Raw genomic sequence first — 18,277 nt, 5'->3', positions numbered from 1 at the left:
ATAAAAAACATTTGGATAGCCGATAGGCGATAGCCACTATAAATATACCAAAGAGGTTGGATTATACATATAGCCGTAATACCAAAGAGAGTATCAGATAGAAATAGTTCTAATATTTTGTACAACTCACAGAAATTGCATGAGTTTCGAACATGGCAGTCTTCCGAAGTACACTGGTTCTGTTACTAATCATCGTCTGTCTCACCACTTATGAGGTTTATAATATTTTTGGTCTTTATAGTTCCCCAAGAACACCTAGCAATATTATACTCAATTCATGTTTATATGATAATGACTGATCATTCTCTTCAGCTTCACGTCCACGCTGCTGATGGTGCAAAGGTCGGTGAAGGCGTAGTGAAAATCGGTATGTAACCCTAACTTATATATAACACGTTGGTATATAACTTAATATTTCTGATGGGTGCACTCTCTTCCCAACTTATATATATCTTTGTTATGGAGAATGTCTCAAGCTTTTAATGAGATGTTATATCTCGGAGAAGGAAACTATGAACTAAAAGCTTTGGATTCCTTTGCAACAAATATAAACTTTTGATGGGTTTAAACGGATTAAATTAGTTACATGTGTTTGATGAATGTATGTATGATTGTAGATTGTGGTGGGAGATGCAAAGATAGATGCAGCAAATCTTCGAGAACGAAGCTATGCTTGAGAGCGTGCAACAGCTGTTGTTCCCGCTGCAACTGTGTGCCACCTGGTACTTCTGGAAACACCCACCTTTGTCCTTGCTACGCCTCCATTACCACTCACGGTGGCCGCCTCAAGTGCCCTTAAAATTTCTTCTGTGTCTGTTTCTGTTTCTACTTCTATTTCGAATATATGTACATGTGTGTGTACGTGTGTATGTATACAAGTACTGCTATGTTTTGGAGGACAAAAGTATATGTATGAGAAGCTATAAACTAATTAGAAGTTGATGGTTATGCGTATTATCAAACCGTGTTACTTCTGAACAACCAATTTCGGTTTGTTCCAAGTTTGGCAACCCTAAAATAAAAATTCAAAATGATTGGAGACTACTCGTTAATAGACATTGAAAACGATGAAATCTCGTTACGTTTTTATATTTTTTGAACTGTAATATTATTATGCAGAAGCGGTTTTGTAATGGGCCGACAAAAAAAAAGTGGTTTTGTAATGGATATGATTCGGATCTATTCTGGAAATGGTCTCAAAAAGTAGAGTTGAGATCTCAATACGAAAATGAACCCTTTCGTTTGATTTATCAAAGCCTTTTATTTTGAAAACGTTAAATCCTCACTAGGATCTCTCTTTATATTAATGGTTAAAAACATATGCATGTTTTGTGTTTTTGCATCTTCTTTTTCATAGACAAAAGCAAGATGAGTCTTAGAAGGACATCAATGTCATAGACATGGCTTTAGTATCTTTTGAGTGTGCTTTAAATGATGATGATTTACCCTGAACCTGAAATTTTACCTATTAATTAATTTAAGTGTGCGTTAAACCATAAACCATATACTCTGAACCTGAAATTGGTTCTAAAGCACAACCTAAACTTGAGATTGGAGAATGCTTTAAAAGGAAAAAAAAATCAAAGGAAACCATTAATGAGCCATCAAAAAATATTCACTAATATGACAAGATGCATTGTTTATTTTTCTTTTCAGAATCCTCAGAAACTACCACTAAACTCCTCAAGGAACAAAACCATATCATGAATTAGGCTGGCAATTTAACTCTGAGACGTCTTTCTTGTATAGAGAATAAAACATACGCGTGTAAAAGAAAACGCGTGAATCGAATGATGAGTGTTAACGTTCGATCGAGATGCCACCAAATCTTTTCATTAAAATGAATTGTGGAGGACATACCACTTTTAACGAGGTCATTTCCACTGGGTGACATGTGGACTCTACTTTGGGTGGCATGTTCATATCTTTCCACATCACCATGTAAACGTGAAAACACCCACCACACTCACTTACATCTCAAACACATGTCTTCATTATCGTACGTAGCTCCAAAAAAAAAAATGAAAACTAGGTTTAGTGATTCTATTTCGCAATGTATAATATACAACTTGTAAAAATAAAATATTTGAATAAGCATTATAAATAAACCCAAAGAGGTGTTAGATTTATATACTTAATTGTAGCTACTAAATAGAGAATCAGAGAGAATAGTTTTATATCTTGCACGAAACTGCATGCTTTTTGAGACATGGCAATCTTCCGAAGTACACTAGTTTTACTGCTGATCCTCTTCTGCCTCACCACTTTTGAGGTTCATAACTTTTGTCTTTACTTCTCCATGAATCATTTGCTTCGTCTTATCCTTAATTCATATGTGTTTGATCAATGATAATAATTCATCATTCTCTTCAGCTTCATGTTCATGCTGCTGAAGATTCACAAGTCGGTGAAGGCGTAGTGAAAATTGGTATGTAACGCTAACATATATGTAAAGTGTTATATCTCTGTTTATATATGATTTTTAAACGGTTAAAAACTAGTCATATGTGTATAAATATATCATGTGAAGATTGCGGTGGGAGATGCAAAGGTAGATGCAGCAAATCGTCGAGGCCAAATCTGTGTTTGAGAGCATGCAACAGCTGTTGTTACCGCTGCAACTGTGTGCCACCAGGCACCGCCGGGAACCACCACCTTTGTCCTTGCTACGCCTCCATTACCACTCGTGGTGGCCGTCTCAAGTGCCCTTAAACATATACACATACAGATGTGTGTATATGTCTTCCGCGAGCACACACGTACGTTTATGTTTTAAGGACAATAGTATGTATGAGCAGCTATAAACAAACCAGAAGTTAATGGTTCATGTTGAACTAGTATAAGTTGTATGAACTGTGCTTCTTTTGAACAACCACTTTTGCTGTAAGTTTAGCAACCCTATTTAATAAATTAGAGATTACAAAAAAAAAAATGAAAAATGTTTAAAAAACGTGGATTTTTAAATTTGGGATTAAAAATTAATTTTCATTTTGGTTGATTTGTCAATAAATTAGCTAAGTTTTGTATACTAGGCCGTTTAAGATATGCTGTTAAATTTTTGATAATAGAGTTGCCTTAGAAGTTCATAACTGTAAATATCTAACTTCACTTCAATCTCACAAACACACGAATCAACTTCAGCACTAAGAATCGAATTGACCAGAACTGAAAGAAAGTAAAAGAAAAGCTGAATACAGAGAATTTAACGAGTTCACGTTCCAAACCGGAACGCTACGTCTCGCCGGAGAAACCTCTCCGGAAATTCACTAGAACTTGAAAACTTAGTCTCTGTTACAATGCTTTCAAGCTTTTTCTCACTACACTCCTCTCTCTTTTTGACCTCAACAAATTCTTATCCCGATCTAACAGAATTACAGAGAAGAAGAAGAAGATATAGTTACAGAGCTCATGCGAAAAGACCAAAACGCCCTCAAGCTTGTTATGACTTTAGTCAGCTCGCCTCACGTGTTATGACTTTAGTCAGCTCGCCTCACGTGTTATGACTTTAGTCAGCTCGCCTCACGTGTTATGACTTTAGTCAGCTCGAATCACAACAGACTTCGAACCCTCTCTTTCACCGAGTTTCTCCCACACTTAGACCCGAAGACTAAAATCTGAGTCACTTCTTACAATTCTCCACCTTGACTCTGATTGTCTTCCTTGTCTCAACTTGTTCTAGTTCTTGGATCTCCCCTCCGGTACCTGAGATTCACCTCTCAGTTCTCAGTAACTCGGAGCATATGCAATGCTCCTTCAAACTTCTCCACGGGCAATACCTTTGTAAAAATATCTGCAGGATTGCATTCACTTGCAATCTTCACCACTTTAACCAGACCTGCATTTATGATATCCCGAATGAAATGTAACCTGATATCAATATGCTTTGTTCTTTCGTGATGTACAGAGTTCTTTGCCAAAGCAATAACACTCTCTGAATCACAATTCACCTCTACACTTTCCTGTGCAAAACCAAGTTCTTCAGAAAACCTCTCAGCCACAAAGCCTCTTTAACAGCATCAGTTAATGCCATATATTCTGCCTCTGTAGTAGATATAGCTACCACCTTCTGTTGACGTGATTTCCAGCTAATGGTGTTTCCACCAATAGTGAAAACATAACCTGTGATTGACCTCCGGTTATCATAATCACCACCATAGTCAGAGTCACAGTAACCTCTTAATAAGAAGTCTTTATTCTTTCTGAAGCAAAGCTTCTTTTTCTCTGTCCCCTTCATGTACCTCAAGACCCACTTAGCCGCTTGCCAATGATCCTTTAATGGTCTACTCATGTAGCGACTGATCACTCCAACTGGATAAGCAAGATCTGGCCTCGTGCCTATCATTGAATACATGATGCTTCCAACAGTGTTTGAGTAAGGTACAATCTTCATTCTGTCAAATTGTTCCTGATACTCTTTTTCAGTAGCTGCTCGGAGCTTGAAATGGATTCCTAATGGTGTTGACACAGGTTTAGCCTGATCCATCTGACTAGATCTCAAAACTTTCTTCACATAACCTTCCTGTGACAGAGTCAACACACCTGCAGCTCTATCTCTAGCAATCTCCATGCCTAAAATTTTCTGAGCTTCACCTAAATCCTTCATCTCAAACTCTTTACCCAGTAACTGTTTTAACTCCATGATACTTGACTTTTCTTTAGCAGCTATCAACATGTCATCTACGTATAGGAGTAGATACACATATGACTTATCACTTTGCTGCTTCAAGTATACACAGCTGTCATAAGCGCTCCTAGTGAAATCAATACTCTTCATAAACTCATCAAATCTCAGATTCCACTGTCTAGGAGATTGCTTTAGACCATATAGGGATCTTTTCAGTAAACATACCTTTTCAGGGTATTTCTTATCTTCAAAACCTTCAGGTTGAGCCATCAATATCTCTTCATCAAGAAATCCATGTAGGAACGCTGTTTTAACGTCCATCTGATGTAGCTCCATGTCAAACTGAGCCACTATTGAGAGCATAAACCTGATAGACACATGTTTAACAACTGGTGAGAAGATTTCATTATAATCTACACCTTCTTTCTGTGTAAAACCTTTGGCTACCAGCCGAGCTTTAAATCTAGGTGCTTCCACTCCGGGAATACCAGCTTTCCTTGTGAAGACCCATCTGCAACCAATGATTTTCGCATTTACTGGTTTATCTACTAAGTCCCACGTGTGGTTTTTTTCCATGGATGATATCTCTTCTTTCATAGCTCCATTCCATAACTCCCAATCTTGATCACTTAATGCCTCTTGGTTTGTTTTAGGCTCAGACTTACCCCTATCTTCTGTATTGTAGGCAAACTCAACCATATTAGACTCATTATATCTTCTGTTCAACTTAACAGTCCTTTTCTCCCTGTCTCTTACTAGTAGGTAGTTACTGAGATCCACTTCTTCAGTAGAATTATCACTACTGCTTCCTTCTTCTTCATGAGTTTCTGTCTGCACTTGATTCTGTTCATTAACAATCTGTTCTTCAGTAACTCTACCTTGCTCAACGCTTTCTTGTTCTGTAATACTTTGATCTGTGATATTAGATATCAGCTGATTAGAACCTTCTCTTATGTTCTCCATGACTTCTTCATAGAAACTGTTCTGAGAATCAGTTTTAAGGTCTTTGTACATCATTTCCTCTCTGAATATCACGTTTCTACTAATGACACCTTCTTTTCTTCAAGTAGCCAAACTTTATATCCTTTAACACCCTCAGGATAGCTCGTGAATATTCCCTTCTTTGCTCTAGGATTCAATTTCCCTTGATCTGCGTGTACATAAGCCAAACAACCAAACCTTCTCAATGAACTCATATCCGGTAACGCTCCTGTCCATCTTTCTTCTGGCAGCTCAAAGTTCGTTGCAGTAGAGGGAGATCGATTTATCAAATACACTGCTGTAGCAGCAGCTTCTGCCCAAAATCTCTTTTCCATACCACTTTCACTTAACATGCTGCAAACTTTATCCATTATAGTTCGATTGAGTCTATCAGCGACACCGTTCTGTTGAGGTGTGTAAGCAACAGTCTTGTGCCTTACAATGCCTTCCTCTTTACAAAACTTCTCAAAGTAATGATTACAGTACTCTAAGCCATTATCAGTTCTGAGTTTCTTAACCTTCTTATCAGACTGATTTTCCACCATTTTCTTCCATTCAACAAATTTCTCAAAAGCTTCATCTTTCTTCTTCAGAAAATATATCCACACTTTCCTCGAATAGTCATCAATGAAGGAGATGAAGTATTGACAGTTTCCCAAAGATGCTGGATTATGAGGAGATCCCCATAAATCTGAATGGATATAAGCTAGCTTCTCCTTTGTAACATGCTGAGCAGATGGGAAACTGACTCTATGATTTTTTCCATAAATGCAGTCTTCACAAAACTTCAACTCATGAATCACTTTCCTGTTTAAACAACCCTTCTTCACTAATATCTCCATTCCCTTCTGACTCATATGACCAAGTCTGCTGTGCCATAACACAGTTTCATCTTTGGATTTCTCGGAGACATTTGATTCAGCAATCTCAGCTTCTCCAAGAAGTATATACAACGTTTCTCTTTTCTGTCCTTTAAGAACAGTAGAGCATCCTTTAACCACCTTGAGAATACCATCTTGAGACTTGAACCAGCATCCTTTGTCTTCTAAGGTTCCTAAAGAAATTAGGTTCCTAGACATTGTTGGCATGTATCTCACTTCTGTTAAAGTAATCTGTGTCCCATCAGAGTTCTTGATTCTTATGTTTCCAATTCCTTTTACCTGAGACAAAGAATCATTTCCCATTTTAACATAACCATATTTCACTTCTCTAAAATCTGAAAACCAATCTCTCCTTGGTGTCATGTGAAAAGAACAGCCTGTATATAGAACCCATTCGTCTGCAGTATTCCCTGAAACAAATAGATTCTCTTCTTCTGCCATAAGAACCATTGCTGGATCATATTCAGCTTTAGCTATACTCGCTTCTCCTTTGTCTGAACTTGATCCTGATCCTTTATCTTTGTTTCTTTCAAGCCATTTGAAACACTGTTTCTTAAAGTGTCCCTCTTTACCACATATCCAGCATACTCGCTTACCATCTCGAGACTTAGATCTTGATCTCCCTTTACCCTTATTTCTTTGGTTATTGTTGGAAGATCCTTCTTGTCTTCCTCTAGCAAAATTTCCTTCTGATACAGATCGATTACTCTGTGACAACTCTCTTTCTTTGTCTCGAGCTGCAACCATCACATCATCTAACCTCAACTTTTCTCGGCTATTACTATACTTCATGGTTTCAACTAAACCATCATATCTTGAAGGCAATGAACTTAGCAACAAAATTGCTTGAACCTCATCAGTCACCTCAATCTGCAAATGATTCAAATCAGCCACAATCTTTAAGAAATCATCAATATTCTCATCGATTTTCTTGTTTTCTTGCATCTTAAAAGTATAGAAACTTAGCTGAGTAAAGACTCTATGAGGTAGAGATCGAATCATGAACAATCGATCTAAAGTTCCCCAAGCTTCTGCTGCAGTTTGACATAGCTCGATCTTTCTTAAGACCTTATCTGCAACATTAAGGAAGATCACATTCTTCGCTTTATCACATCGCTCAAGCCTTGCTGCATCATCTGCATCTCGTTTCTTCTTCTTCTCCGGATCTTCTTCTTCTTCTGCAGTGAGCGGCGGAGACGATGTTCCGATGACAACATCCTTAAGTCCAATGACGCTTAGATGTGCCATAATACTTGTTTTCCACAAAGAAAAATCTCCTGATCCATCAAAGATCGCGATCGGAGTTCCTGCCATCTTAGATTCGCACTCGCTCAACAACCGTGAGCTCTGATACCAATTTGTAAAGATCTAACTTCACTTCAATCTCACAAACACACGAATCAACTTAGCACTAAGAATCGAATTGACCAGAACTGAAAGAAAGTAAAAGAAAAGCTGAACACAGAGAATTTAACGAGTTCACGTTCCAAACCGGAACGCTACGTCTCGCCGGAGAAACCTCTCCGGAAATCCACTAGAACTTGGAAACTTAGTCTCTGTTACAATGCTTTCAAGCTTTCTCTCACTACACTCCTCTCTCTCTTTGATCTCAACAAATTCTTATCCCGATCTAACAGAATTACAGAGAAGAAGAAGAAGATATAGTTACAGAGCTCATGCGAAAAGACCAAAACGCCCTCAAGCTTGTTATGACTTTAGTCAGCTCGCCTCACGTGTTATGACTTTAGTCAGCTCGAATCACAACAGACTTCGAATCCTCTCTTTCACCGAGTTTCTCCCACACTTAAACCCGAAAACTAAAATCTGAGTCACTTCTTACAATAACGATATCGTTTTAGCAAAAAACTGATTCCAACCGCTGACAAATGAAACGAATACGAGTTTGTAAACCATTTAGCCACAATAATATTTTTGAATTCTAACAAACAAAAGTATATATATGAGTACTTTTTGTAAGATCGTATATGTTAGTATTACTTTTTGGTCTCTCGTCGTACGTTGGTTTCTCGGTTATACCGTTCTAGAACCTAGGGCCGCCTGTGTCAACATAATTATGTCTGATTTTTAAAAATTTATTAAATTTGAAGGTTTACGTAACTATAAATTTGAAGAATTTCTCTTTCTTTTTTTAGGCCTGCGGCCATGTTGGGTTTTTAACCTTGTAATCCTCTTTATTTTAATTTAAGTGGAAATTTAAAGTTAAAAAAAAAAAAGAAAAAAGAAAGAAGAATGTTTTACAAGAAAATTCTGTATCGGTTTTTATTTGGCAAGTTCTTCTAACATGAATTTATCATATTAAATTTTTTGATTTTATGTATGTTATATGATCAGCAGAAAAAGGTAGAAAATTAAACGATATAGAAGCAAAAACATTATCTGAGTAGAAGAAAAATGAAAAGAAGAAGAAAGAGTAAAAGCAAACATTGACGTCGTCAAAGTTGTGTCCTTTTACCTCCTAAAAATTGACACTGCACTTATTGATCAACGTGTACTTAACGGTGTTTTCGCCGACATGAACTCCGGCGGCTTTATCAGCCTGGTTTATGAACGCCTGACAACGAACATGGAGATGATAATTCCCTATAGTAAGAGTCCCGACCTTCCACCTCACTTGTCCATCAACGCATATAGTCAACGTGAAAACCCCACTATTCTGCTCGTCCCCGAGAGCCACGGCGTTGAAAGGAGCGATAGGGACTTGGTTTCCATATAAGAGAGGTGACCAAACGCTATCTTCTTTGTGTCTTTGGTACGTCGGAGGAAGGTCGCTAGCTAGAGTGATTTGCTGGTTCCGGTAAGAAGCGTAGGCGTGAAGATGGTCGTAGTAGATTCCGATGTTGGAGTTTCGGTTGCGTGAAGCGATTGTTATCTGAAACTTTGAGGTGAGGAGGTTAGGCTGCGAGAGGTTAAAGGCGTAGACGGTGGTGTCTTGGAGGATGAATTCTGGGTTTTTCGGTTGGAGGATTATCCAAACGAGGAAGATTGTCATCAAGACGATGATGATGAAGCCGATGATTGCTCCACAGATTCTACAGGCGGTTCCGCCTCCTCCACCGCCACCACCGTGGTTTCCGCACTCTTTGGTCGTCATTGGTATTATGTATTTACGGCTTTGTGTTGGGATTTCTCTTTTTCTATGATTGAACTCTAACACAAGCAACCTAATTTATAGAGTTATCATTCTAACACAAAAATAGTAACTTGCTAATTCACATTGTGACAATTTCCCTTTTCCTTGTGTGCCTTGCCTTTTCTTCATGATTTCCTTTTTGGTCAATCCTCTTGGTTGCTTGATTTTCTTCTTTTCTTGAATTTCCTTTTTCTTGATTAGGAAACGAATCTATTCCAATACTTTGCCATTATGCTTCGTCGTGTGATGGATGGAGAAGATGTATGAGTGATGGAGAGAGTGAGAGTGAAACTATGATTAGTATGTATACTGATGATTATAAGTGGTATAGTTTTGTGCCTTTGTCCGCCTTTTTATTTCAAAATTACACTTATGTATTAGTGCTTATTGCAGATTTCATCAAGATGTTGTCTGAAGGGATAGTACTAGTGGGCAGCTCAAGTATGTCGAGGACGTTGCTCAAACTCAAATGCTAAAACTTAAAAAGGTCACATAGGAAGTTAGGAGTGTCATTGATGGATGAATTTCGGACTTTTTTTTTTTCCATCTGATGAATTTCTGACTTCTAAGCTTTATTTTGTACTAGATAAGGCCCGCCTATTTAGGCGGGTGTAAGATACAAAAATAAATTTTTATGATAGTATTTGAATATTGTATAGCAATCTATATATTTATTTTGATATTTAATTTAATAATTATTGGTTTAAACAAAATTTCAGTCTTATGCATTCTATTTTAATTATATACACTCAATCTTATCAATGATATTTTAATTCTAAAAAGTAACCGACCATTATTCTATAATTAATTTAGTATCTAGAAAAGAAAAAGAAAAAAACAAATTTCTATCTTACACCATTCAATTTTGTAATACAGTTTAACTATCTATGTCATCATAATAAACTCGATTTAAATTATACACACTTCATATTGAGTGATAACATTTTCATATCAAAATAATATTTATGACATATCAAATCTATATCCTAGTTAGTATTAAAAATAATTAACAATTAACAAAACATAATTAATAGGCCTAGGCATAATACCTAAACCCGAAAAACCGATCCAAAAAACCCGATCCGAACCCGAACCTAAAATTTTCAAATACCGAACAGGTCTAAACTTCAAAACCCGAAAAACCCGAACCTAAACCCGAATAGGTATCCAAACATATCTCAAATATAAGTATATATTAGTTATATTTATACTTATATATAGAAAATATTAGGATTTTTTAGATATTTTAGTTATTTTTGTGTATTTTTAGATATATTCAAGCAAAACTACTCGTGTTGTTTTGAGAATTTTTAAAATTTTCAAGTAATTTAATAGATTTGCAGACAAAATTTGATATTTCAATATATAAATAAACTCGAACCCGAACCGAATCCGACCCGAAATCTTAAATTATCCTAACGGGTACTAAACTTCTAAGCCAGAAAACCCGAACCCGAAATACCCGACCCGAATACCCAAACGCTTAGGGCTAATAATTAATAAAAAAACAGAAATCCACAAAAATATTTAGAAACCAAACATTGTTGAAAATATATAACTCGAAATACCCGACCCGAATACCCAAACGCCTAGGGCTAATAATAAATAAAAAACAGAAATCCACAAAAATATTTAGAAACCAAAACATTGTTGAAAATATATTTTTTATATATTTTCAAATATATTGTTAAATGAAAATATTCTCATTAAAAATAATTGAAAAGTTAAATCCTATAAGCTAAGCTATTTTTCACAAAATGTTCTATTTTCACTTATGTTTACATTAGTTAAAGAAAAATTTGTTAATTTTCCTTTTGTCGAATAAATGTTAATTGTTTATAATTATCTTATTATATAAAGTATAATTTTCAAAGTTAATAACTCAAAGTTATTATATAATAAGATATGAAAATTCTTCCAATTCTCATTTGTCTCCTCTATCAATTCTTTTGGCTACAGTCGGCATTCTCTCTCCCCGTAATCCGGATTCCATCAAGTTTACTCATCGTTTTGCTGGTCCATATGGATTTGGTGAAAATTGAGGGAATTGAGAATAAAATTCATATGGATTTGGTGAGCCTAGAGTAGGAGATCTACCAAAATCTCGATCCACTAGATCGCAATCTTAAGCTCATCTTTGACAAGATTTTCTTATCACACTACTTCCTCCCAGAACTATATTCTGCTACAGCTTACAGATTCCGACTTAACTATCATCCAAGCCGATTATCAAAAACAAACGATGAAGACAATAATCAATATAGAAATTAAAATGCGAATGGGTTTTGTGAACCTTGTCAGTGAGAAAAATTCAAAACTATGGGTGTCACGCAACTAATGGAGTTTTTGTTAGTTTCAATTAATTGTGTAATAATATATATAAACTTTGTATTGTGGGTATAATACAAAAACTTTATTGTGGCAAAATAGTTTCAAATCTTGTAATTTGTTCTTCAAGTCTAACGAAAAGTTAATTATGTCATCGTTCTGTTAACAAAAGTTTAAAAATATGCTTTAAAATGTGTAGTTAAAGAAACTTAGCTAATTTATTGAAAAGTCAAAAACAAATTCATGATTAAAATAATATTTCGAAAGTTCCTGCTTTTTCTTCCCAAATTTGAAAATTCTTGATTTTTTCGACGTTTTTTCACCAAAAGTTTGAAATTACCAACAAAAGTTTTCATTACTATAAAATGTTTGGATAAGTTAAATTTTTTTTTCTTCACAAAAAATATTATTTAATATTTTAATTTAAACATTCAACTAATAATAGAAAATATTGGATAACATATATTGATTAGAGAATTTCACCAAAAATAAAGAAAATGATTAGAGGATATGAAATATATTTAAGTTTTGGATAGCATTTTTTTTTTCACAAAGATATTTATTTATTAACATTTCCTTTACAAACTCGACTAATCGAAATATTTAATTAACCGGTGTGTCGCCGAGTCACGGTCAGGGACACTAAGCGCGGTTCGTTGGGTGACAGTCGGACAAAGAGAACCCTGGTGGCGATAGCTGGCCCTGAGTCACTGCCCACCTGTCGGCCAACCGTAAGCAGCTTTGTGGCCGATCAGAAGCCATACGTTTATAGCGGCTGGACATGGCAGTTTCTCAGCCACAAAATGTTGGAACAGTTCACCCACCTGCTTGCTGTCATGAGCTGGTCGGTGACGTAGTCAACTTTCGGCTGTACATTAACCGTATACGCCGACCGTGGGTCGAGCACACGTCTACCGCGGCGTAGCTCACGCCTGCACGGGTCGTTCACACGACGTTCACGGATGAGGTCTTTGGTTGGTTTTCTCGTCCTTAAAAAAACACAACGGCCCAGTTTAAGAATTCTCGTCCCGAATGTTACCCGTCCATGAGTGATGCCACTTTAGTTTTTTTTTGCGATGACCTCCACCAAACTTAGTCTTACTAAAGGTAAGGGATATTACATTCTCCTCCTCTTAATAAAATTCGTCCTGGAATTTTTACGACTTAGTGGCTACCGTCTGTTCACCTTGCTTGAGGTGCTAGCTTCTATAATCATCTTCCTTATTCTCTTGCAACCTCTTTGAACTCATGTCTTTTGGGTTTTCTTCTTCAAGATCCATCTTAGCAACGCTCCTCCCCTTCGATTTTTTAAGTCTATTTAACACGTTCCATTGTGTAAAATATTGACTATCTTCTTTTTAAGTTTCTTCACTCAATCTCGCTTCCTTTCAACTTCACCAAATCTAATCTATTTGTCTTATCTTACTTGGGCATGGTTAACTTTGTCCTTTGAGTTAACGTTAATGAACAAGTTCTACGATGTCAAGAAGGTTTGGGTAAGGTACACACCATCTATTCAATGATTCTATTTCCTTGAAACTTATGAGTTCTAACCTTAATAGTACTATAACGGTTCAACCTAATCTTCTAATGTTTTTTTTTTTTTTTGAATCAGGCTTTTACTTAGGATTTCTAATTCTTAACATCTAATGGATGAGGTTTTTCTATGTCGATTCCATTGTTTGCGTTATACAGATACATACACTAAATAAATGTAACTTAAATATAAACAAATCATCACAAAACATAGGCAATCACAACATGATATTAAACATCAAGTTTATACATTACTATCTTATAATGTTACGTTATACATACCGCATTTTCTAATCATATAATTACATTTATCCTAAAGATTTTACAAGTACAAACTATCCTAAGGTTACATAACTAGGCGAAGGACTTCATTAGTCAGACTAAGCCACTATTCTACAATAAAAGGATTAGTACCCTACATACCTTCGCCTTAGACTTGCTATAAGTTAACCTAACCGTAAATATTTCTACACATAATACATGGACATATACAACTAGGCCAATAACCCTCTATGGTTGCTGAATCAGTTGCAGTAAAAGGAAACATATGAGACAAACTCTCCAACGGTCCCGCCATGACTACAAGACATGCACTAGCATAGAGCCCTTTCTCGTCGCATGCAAGGCACCGTATCACTGGGTCCCCATATGGCTGGTAATAGCGACATATCCTCGGATAGTGTCATAATTCCTCACATGTTATAGCAATAGGATTCCCAAAACGCGGGTGCTAGAGTTGCAGAAACTCTCGCCTCCGTCTCAACAAAACGTACCTTTCGTATACGACCATAGTCTCGCCACAGTGAGGTAAGTGGCAATCCGTAAAGTCGGGTATGTGAATGATGGGACCATGGGTGTCATCACCGGCGTACTAGGGACAATCTGATCCCCATCGCCATCAGACAACAATACAAGATCAAACTCTATTTCAGCACCAACGAGTGTCGAGTCCGGATTGTTGGGAAGAACTAGGTAATCATCCCACCAAGTCCCATCGTGAGCCAGCTCCGACTCGATCAACACGAGATCATCCATGAAAAAATTGGGGATAGGCGCCTGGATAAGCTCTACCTCCTCCTCAAAATCATTCACGAGTGATCCCATCACCCCCACGCCTTCCATACCTGTCTCATTCTCAACACCATCCAAACTCGCAATTCTGTGCGATGCGATCGAGAATGATTCAAGAATAAACACCGGAAAAGTTGGAATTGCCTCCTTATCCACTTTGGACGTCTCCAAGACACTCGCCTCTGCAATAGGCCGATACTCGAATTTGTCCACTGTTGTATCCGCAATCTGCCCACCACGACGTCCACGACCACAAACTCATCATGTTTTATCATTTTATTGAGTAACTGTGTCAAAAAAACTATTAGAAAACTGGTATGATCATTTGTTTGTCTTTAAATAGTTAAGATATTACATTTACCTTTTGGCTTGTGATGCAGGTCGTGAAATGTGGGCGTGGTCGAGGCCGCGGTAGAGGTCGTGATAGGTGCTGAAAACAAATCATCTGATAGTTGGGATTGAGAGTTCATATCCGACCTACATAATTCATCATGTAAAGCCCTTTTTACCCTCTCAGCCGAAATCTGAACTATGTCTTCATGTCTTAGGGCCGGTAATGGTAAAGAGTAGGGACAATGATTCCTCTGATGCGTAAAACGAAGACAGTGACTGCATATTCTTCTTGACCTTTCATACTGAAAACGAAGTACAACAGTCTCCCCAGAGTGAAACCTAATCCTTTGAAAGAACCTTAGGCGATCAGTTATTCCAAACCTTAACTCTTACTTGGATGTAGGCTATTTGATTAGTAGTGGCCTCATGGAAGTCTATATGGATAATATGACCAAGTTCTTGAGCAATCTCACTAACAGTTTCCACACAGACATAAAGCATAGGTATACCCCTAATCTGAACCCACAACTCTATGATAGTAAGAAAATCTATGGAAGGAAAGATTTTCCATCTTTGATTAACTACAAACCAATTATTAAAGAGCCAAGGCTCTCTTCTTTGAACTAATAAAGATCAAGTTCAGATTGAAAGAGGAATTATACATAAGTACCATCTAAAACTCTCCCATGGACTCTTTCAGTTAATCCCCAAGATCTAGGTAAGGAAGCTATTACCGAGAAAAGGTTCTAAGCTCGCGGATTCAACGGTCTAGCAATTAGGCTGAGTCTGTTCCTAGCTGCAACATCTGCATACGCTTCATGTGTTATGAACACATCTGCATACGCTTCATGTGTTATGAACAACTCCAGATCATTCCTCCCCAACTCTAGATTCTGAATTTCATCCCATAACTCTTCCGCCACAGCTTGTATTATGTTAGTAATAGAGAGGAGTTTGTGCTTCTACAAAAGACTTAGAAATAAGCGCTATATATAGAATAAGACCTACCCATGAGTATTCCCTAACTCGACAAAAGAAAAATAATATTATAAGATAAAGATAAAAATAAAAGATTAGATTGAAAACTTTTAGTCAAAAGAAACCGTAAAAAGAGAAACTGAAGTAAATCTTATCTTCACAAAAGACAAAACTACTCAATCATTTCAAAAAGCAAATTTATGAGATAACCCTCATCTAATAGAACCAACCTCTAATATAAGACAAAAGTCAAACTAAGAATTAAGAACACAAACCCCGTGGTCGTAGACTTGCCTAAGAACACAAACCCCGGGGTATGTGTTCTTAATTCTTAGTTTGACTTTTGTCTTATATTAGAGGTTGGTTCTATTAGATGAGGGTTATCTCATAAAATTGCATTTTGAAATGATTGAGTAGTTTTGTCTTTTGTGAAGATAAGATTTACTTCAGTTTCTCTTTTTACTGTTTCTTTTGACTAAAAGTTTTCAATCTTATATTTTATTTTTATCTTTATCTTATAATATTTTTTTCTTTTATCGAGTTAGGGAATACTCATGGGTAGGTCTTATTCTATATATAGCGCTTATTTATGAGTCTTTTGTAGAAGCACAAACTCTTCTCTATTACTAACATAATACAAGCTCTGGCGGAAAAGTTATGGGATGAAATTCAGAATCTAGGGTTGGGGAGGAATGATCTGGAACTGTTCATACCACATGAAGCGTATGCAGATGTTGCAGCTAGGAACAGATTCAGCCTGATTGCCAGACCGTTGAATCCGCGAGCTTAGAACCTTTTCTCAGTAATAGCTTCCTTACCTAGATCTTGGGGATTAACTGAAAGAGTCCATAGGAGGGTTTTAGATGGTACTTATGTATACAATTCCTCTTTCAATCTGAACTTGATCTTTTATTAGCTCAAAGAAGAGAACCTTGACTCTTTAATAATTTGTTTGTAGTTAATCAAAGATGGGAAATCTTTCTTGCCATAGATTTTCTTACTACCTATGCCTTATGTCTGTGTGGAAACTGTTAGTGAGACTGCTCAAGAACTTGGTCATATTATCTATATAGACTTCCATGAGGCCACTACTAATCAAATAGCCTACATCTGAGTAAGAGTTAGGTTTGAAATAACTGATCGCCTAAGGTTCTTTCAAAGGATTAGGTTTGACTCTAGGGAGACCGTTGTATTTCGTTTTCAGTATGAAAAGTTAAGAAGAATATGCAGTCACTGTCTTCGTTTTACGCATCAGAGGAATCATTGTTCCTATTCTTTACCATTACCTAACCCAAGACATGAAGACAGAGTTCAGATTTTGGCTGAGAGGGTAAGAAGGGCTTTACATGATGAATTATGTAGGTCTGATATGAACTCTCATCCCAACTATCAGATGATTCGTTTCCACCACAAATCACACCACCTCCAAGAGTTCCCACTCCGCCTCTAAATCATGCAGAACTTGCAGCTGCAAGACCTGAGCTGTTTCCATCAACAACAATAACAAATTCTCAGAAGTTGGTGGTCCAACGTCCTCAGGTGGGAATTCATTCACAACAACGAAGGGCAAATTCTCAGGTATCACCATTAACTGATTAGGAGGTCACATCAAGGTTCTCAAGAAAAGTGGAGATTGGAGAATCCTCAAGAAGAGTCGAAGTAAGAGAATCTTCAAGGCAAGCTGAAGCAGATGCATCCAAGAGAAAGACTACACAAGGTTGCCAGAAAGAGACAGATAGAAGAAACCAAAAGCAGAAAGTCTTGGAGCTTAAGGAAGGAGGGATTCTGAAATCTCCAAAGAAACGGTAAACCACTCTACTGATTTCTGTCATCACTTTTTGGTGATGTTTCAGTCAGCTCAGTGAAGGAAGTTAAGGGGTTTGAATAATTGGTATGTTCAAGCAATTCTTTTTGGTAATTGCATACCTGAAGTTTAGTTCCAGTTGGTTTTTTGATGAAGTTTCAAGCAGGAAAAGAGATAGTATCAGAAGCTGCAATCTTTTGGGTTATGTTTAATGGAATCTTCTACCTGTTTCGAAGCTCCATTTTTAATACCTTTAAGCTTTAAACTAACTGTTTGTGAATGTGGAAGTTTCTTCACTTGTAAATCTTGCAACTCAGTTTTTTTATAAAAAGTAGGGAAATTTGCAAATCTAACACAAAAAAAATTATAATTAAAAAAGTAGCATCAAAACAAAAAAGAGATCATATTCTCTATATTTTGTGTATTATTCACAATTTTGTCCCCTTCCTCTCTTTCTCTCCTATTCTCCCTCTCTCCTTCCCTCTCTCTCGTTCTCTCTCTCTCCCTCCCTCTCTCCCTCTCTCTCTCCCTCCCTCTCTCTTTTACTCTCTCTCTCCCTTTCTCTCACTCTCTCTCTCCCTCTCTCTCTC

The 18,277-nt window shown here is 36.8% G+C and overlaps 5 protein-coding genes and 2 pseudogenes across 7 annotated transcripts; 3 read left to right on the top strand and 4 right to left on the bottom strand.

The window, feature by feature from the left end:
* Positions 1 to 80: 80 nt before the first annotated feature.
* GASA2 (GAST1 protein homolog 2) lies at positions 81 to 956 on the top strand. The gene is made up of 3 exons (NM_117029.2): positions 81 to 215; positions 313 to 367; positions 618 to 956. The coding sequence occupies exons 1-3, from the start codon at positions 153 to 155 to the stop codon at positions 797 to 799; spliced, it is 300 nt and encodes a 99-aa protein (NP_192699.1). The 5' UTR covers positions 81 to 152; the 3' UTR covers positions 800 to 956.
* Positions 957 to 2,079: 1,123 nt separating this feature from the next.
* Positions 2,080 to 2,922, top strand: GASA3 (GAST1 protein homolog 3). The gene is made up of 3 exons (NM_117028.4): positions 2,080 to 2,272; positions 2,374 to 2,428; positions 2,531 to 2,922. Exons 1-3 carry the CDS (start codon positions 2,210 to 2,212, stop codon positions 2,710 to 2,712), a joined length of 300 nt encoding a protein of 99 aa, NP_192698.1. The 5' UTR covers positions 2,080 to 2,209; the 3' UTR covers positions 2,713 to 2,922.
* Positions 2,923 to 3,719: 797 nt separating this feature from the next.
* AT4G09595 lies at positions 3,720 to 7,800 on the bottom strand (annotated as a pseudogene; the record flags this gene model as incomplete). Its single annotated transcript has 1 exon — positions 3,720 to 7,800.
* A 1,162-nt stretch (positions 7,801 to 8,962) lies between these two features.
* On the bottom strand, positions 8,963 to 9,598 carry NHL22 (NDR1/HIN1-like 22; the record flags this gene model as incomplete). Its single annotated transcript, NM_117027.1, has 1 exon — positions 8,963 to 9,598. One exon carries the CDS (start codon positions 9,596 to 9,598, stop codon positions 8,963 to 8,965), a length of 636 nt encoding a protein of 211 aa, NP_192697.1.
* AT4G09589 (uncharacterized protein) lies at positions 9,403 to 10,060 on the top strand. Its single transcript, NM_001340624.1, has 3 exons — positions 9,403 to 9,607; positions 9,839 to 9,898; positions 10,031 to 10,060. The coding sequence occupies exons 1-2, from the start codon at positions 9,444 to 9,446 to the stop codon at positions 9,882 to 9,884; spliced, it is 210 nt and encodes a 69-aa protein (NP_001327995.1). The 5' UTR covers positions 9,403 to 9,443; the 3' UTR covers positions 9,885 to 9,898; positions 10,031 to 10,060.
* A 3,537-nt stretch (positions 10,061 to 13,597) lies between these two features.
* AT4G09585 (uncharacterized protein) lies at positions 13,598 to 14,078 on the bottom strand (the record flags this gene model as incomplete). The annotated part of the gene is made up of 3 exons (NM_001340623.1): positions 13,598 to 13,669; positions 13,925 to 13,968; positions 14,009 to 14,078. 3 exons carry the CDS (start codon positions 14,076 to 14,078, stop codon positions 13,598 to 13,600), a joined length of 186 nt encoding a protein of 61 aa, NP_001327994.1.
* Positions 14,079 to 14,260: 182 nt separating this feature from the next.
* On the bottom strand, positions 14,261 to 15,917 carry AT4G09584 (annotated as a pseudogene). The gene is made up of 3 exons: positions 15,914 to 15,917; positions 14,934 to 15,830; positions 14,261 to 14,829 (listed from the first exon to the last, which is right to left on the bottom strand).
* Between the last annotated feature and the right edge of the window lie 2,360 nt (positions 15,918 to 18,277).

The sequence above is a fragment of the Arabidopsis thaliana genome, chromosome 4 (assembly GCF_000001735.4).
Source record: "Arabidopsis thaliana chromosome 4, partial sequence".
NCBI classification, from domain to species: Eukaryota; Viridiplantae; Streptophyta; class Magnoliopsida; order Brassicales; family Brassicaceae; genus Arabidopsis; species Arabidopsis thaliana.
Note: the sequence above shows the minus strand (reverse complement) of the source record. Positions and strands in the feature narration are given on the sequence as shown.

Bases quoted from the DNA above. Each gene is read 5' to 3' on its own strand.
- GASA2 (NM_117029.2), top strand. From the start codon at position 153: ATGGCAGTCTTCCGAAGTACACTGGTTCTGTTACTAATCATCGTCTGT. The intron at 216-312 runs GTTTATAATATT...CATTCTCTTCAG, and splicing joins TCTGTCTCACCACTTATGAG to CTTCACGTCCACGCTGCTGA. The intron at 368-617 runs GTATGTAACCCT...GTATGATTGTAG, and splicing joins TGAAGGCGTAGTGAAAATCG to ATTGTGGTGGGAGATGCAAA.
- GASA3 (NM_117028.4), top strand. From the start codon at position 2,210: ATGGCAATCTTCCGAAGTACACTAGTTTTACTGCTGATCCTCTTCTGC. The intron at 2,273-2,373 runs GTTCATAACTTT...CATTCTCTTCAG, and splicing joins TCTGCCTCACCACTTTTGAG to CTTCATGTTCATGCTGCTGA. The intron at 2,429-2,530 runs GTATGTAACGCT...TATCATGTGAAG, and splicing joins TGAAGGCGTAGTGAAAATTG to ATTGCGGTGGGAGATGCAAA.
- AT4G09589 (NM_001340624.1), top strand. From the start codon at position 9,444: ATGAATTCTGGGTTTTTCGGTTGGAGGATTATCCAAACGAGGAAGATT. The intron at 9,608-9,838 runs GTATTTACGGCT...TTTCTTGATTAG, and splicing joins TTGGTCGTCATTGGTATTAT to GAAACGAATCTATTCCAATA.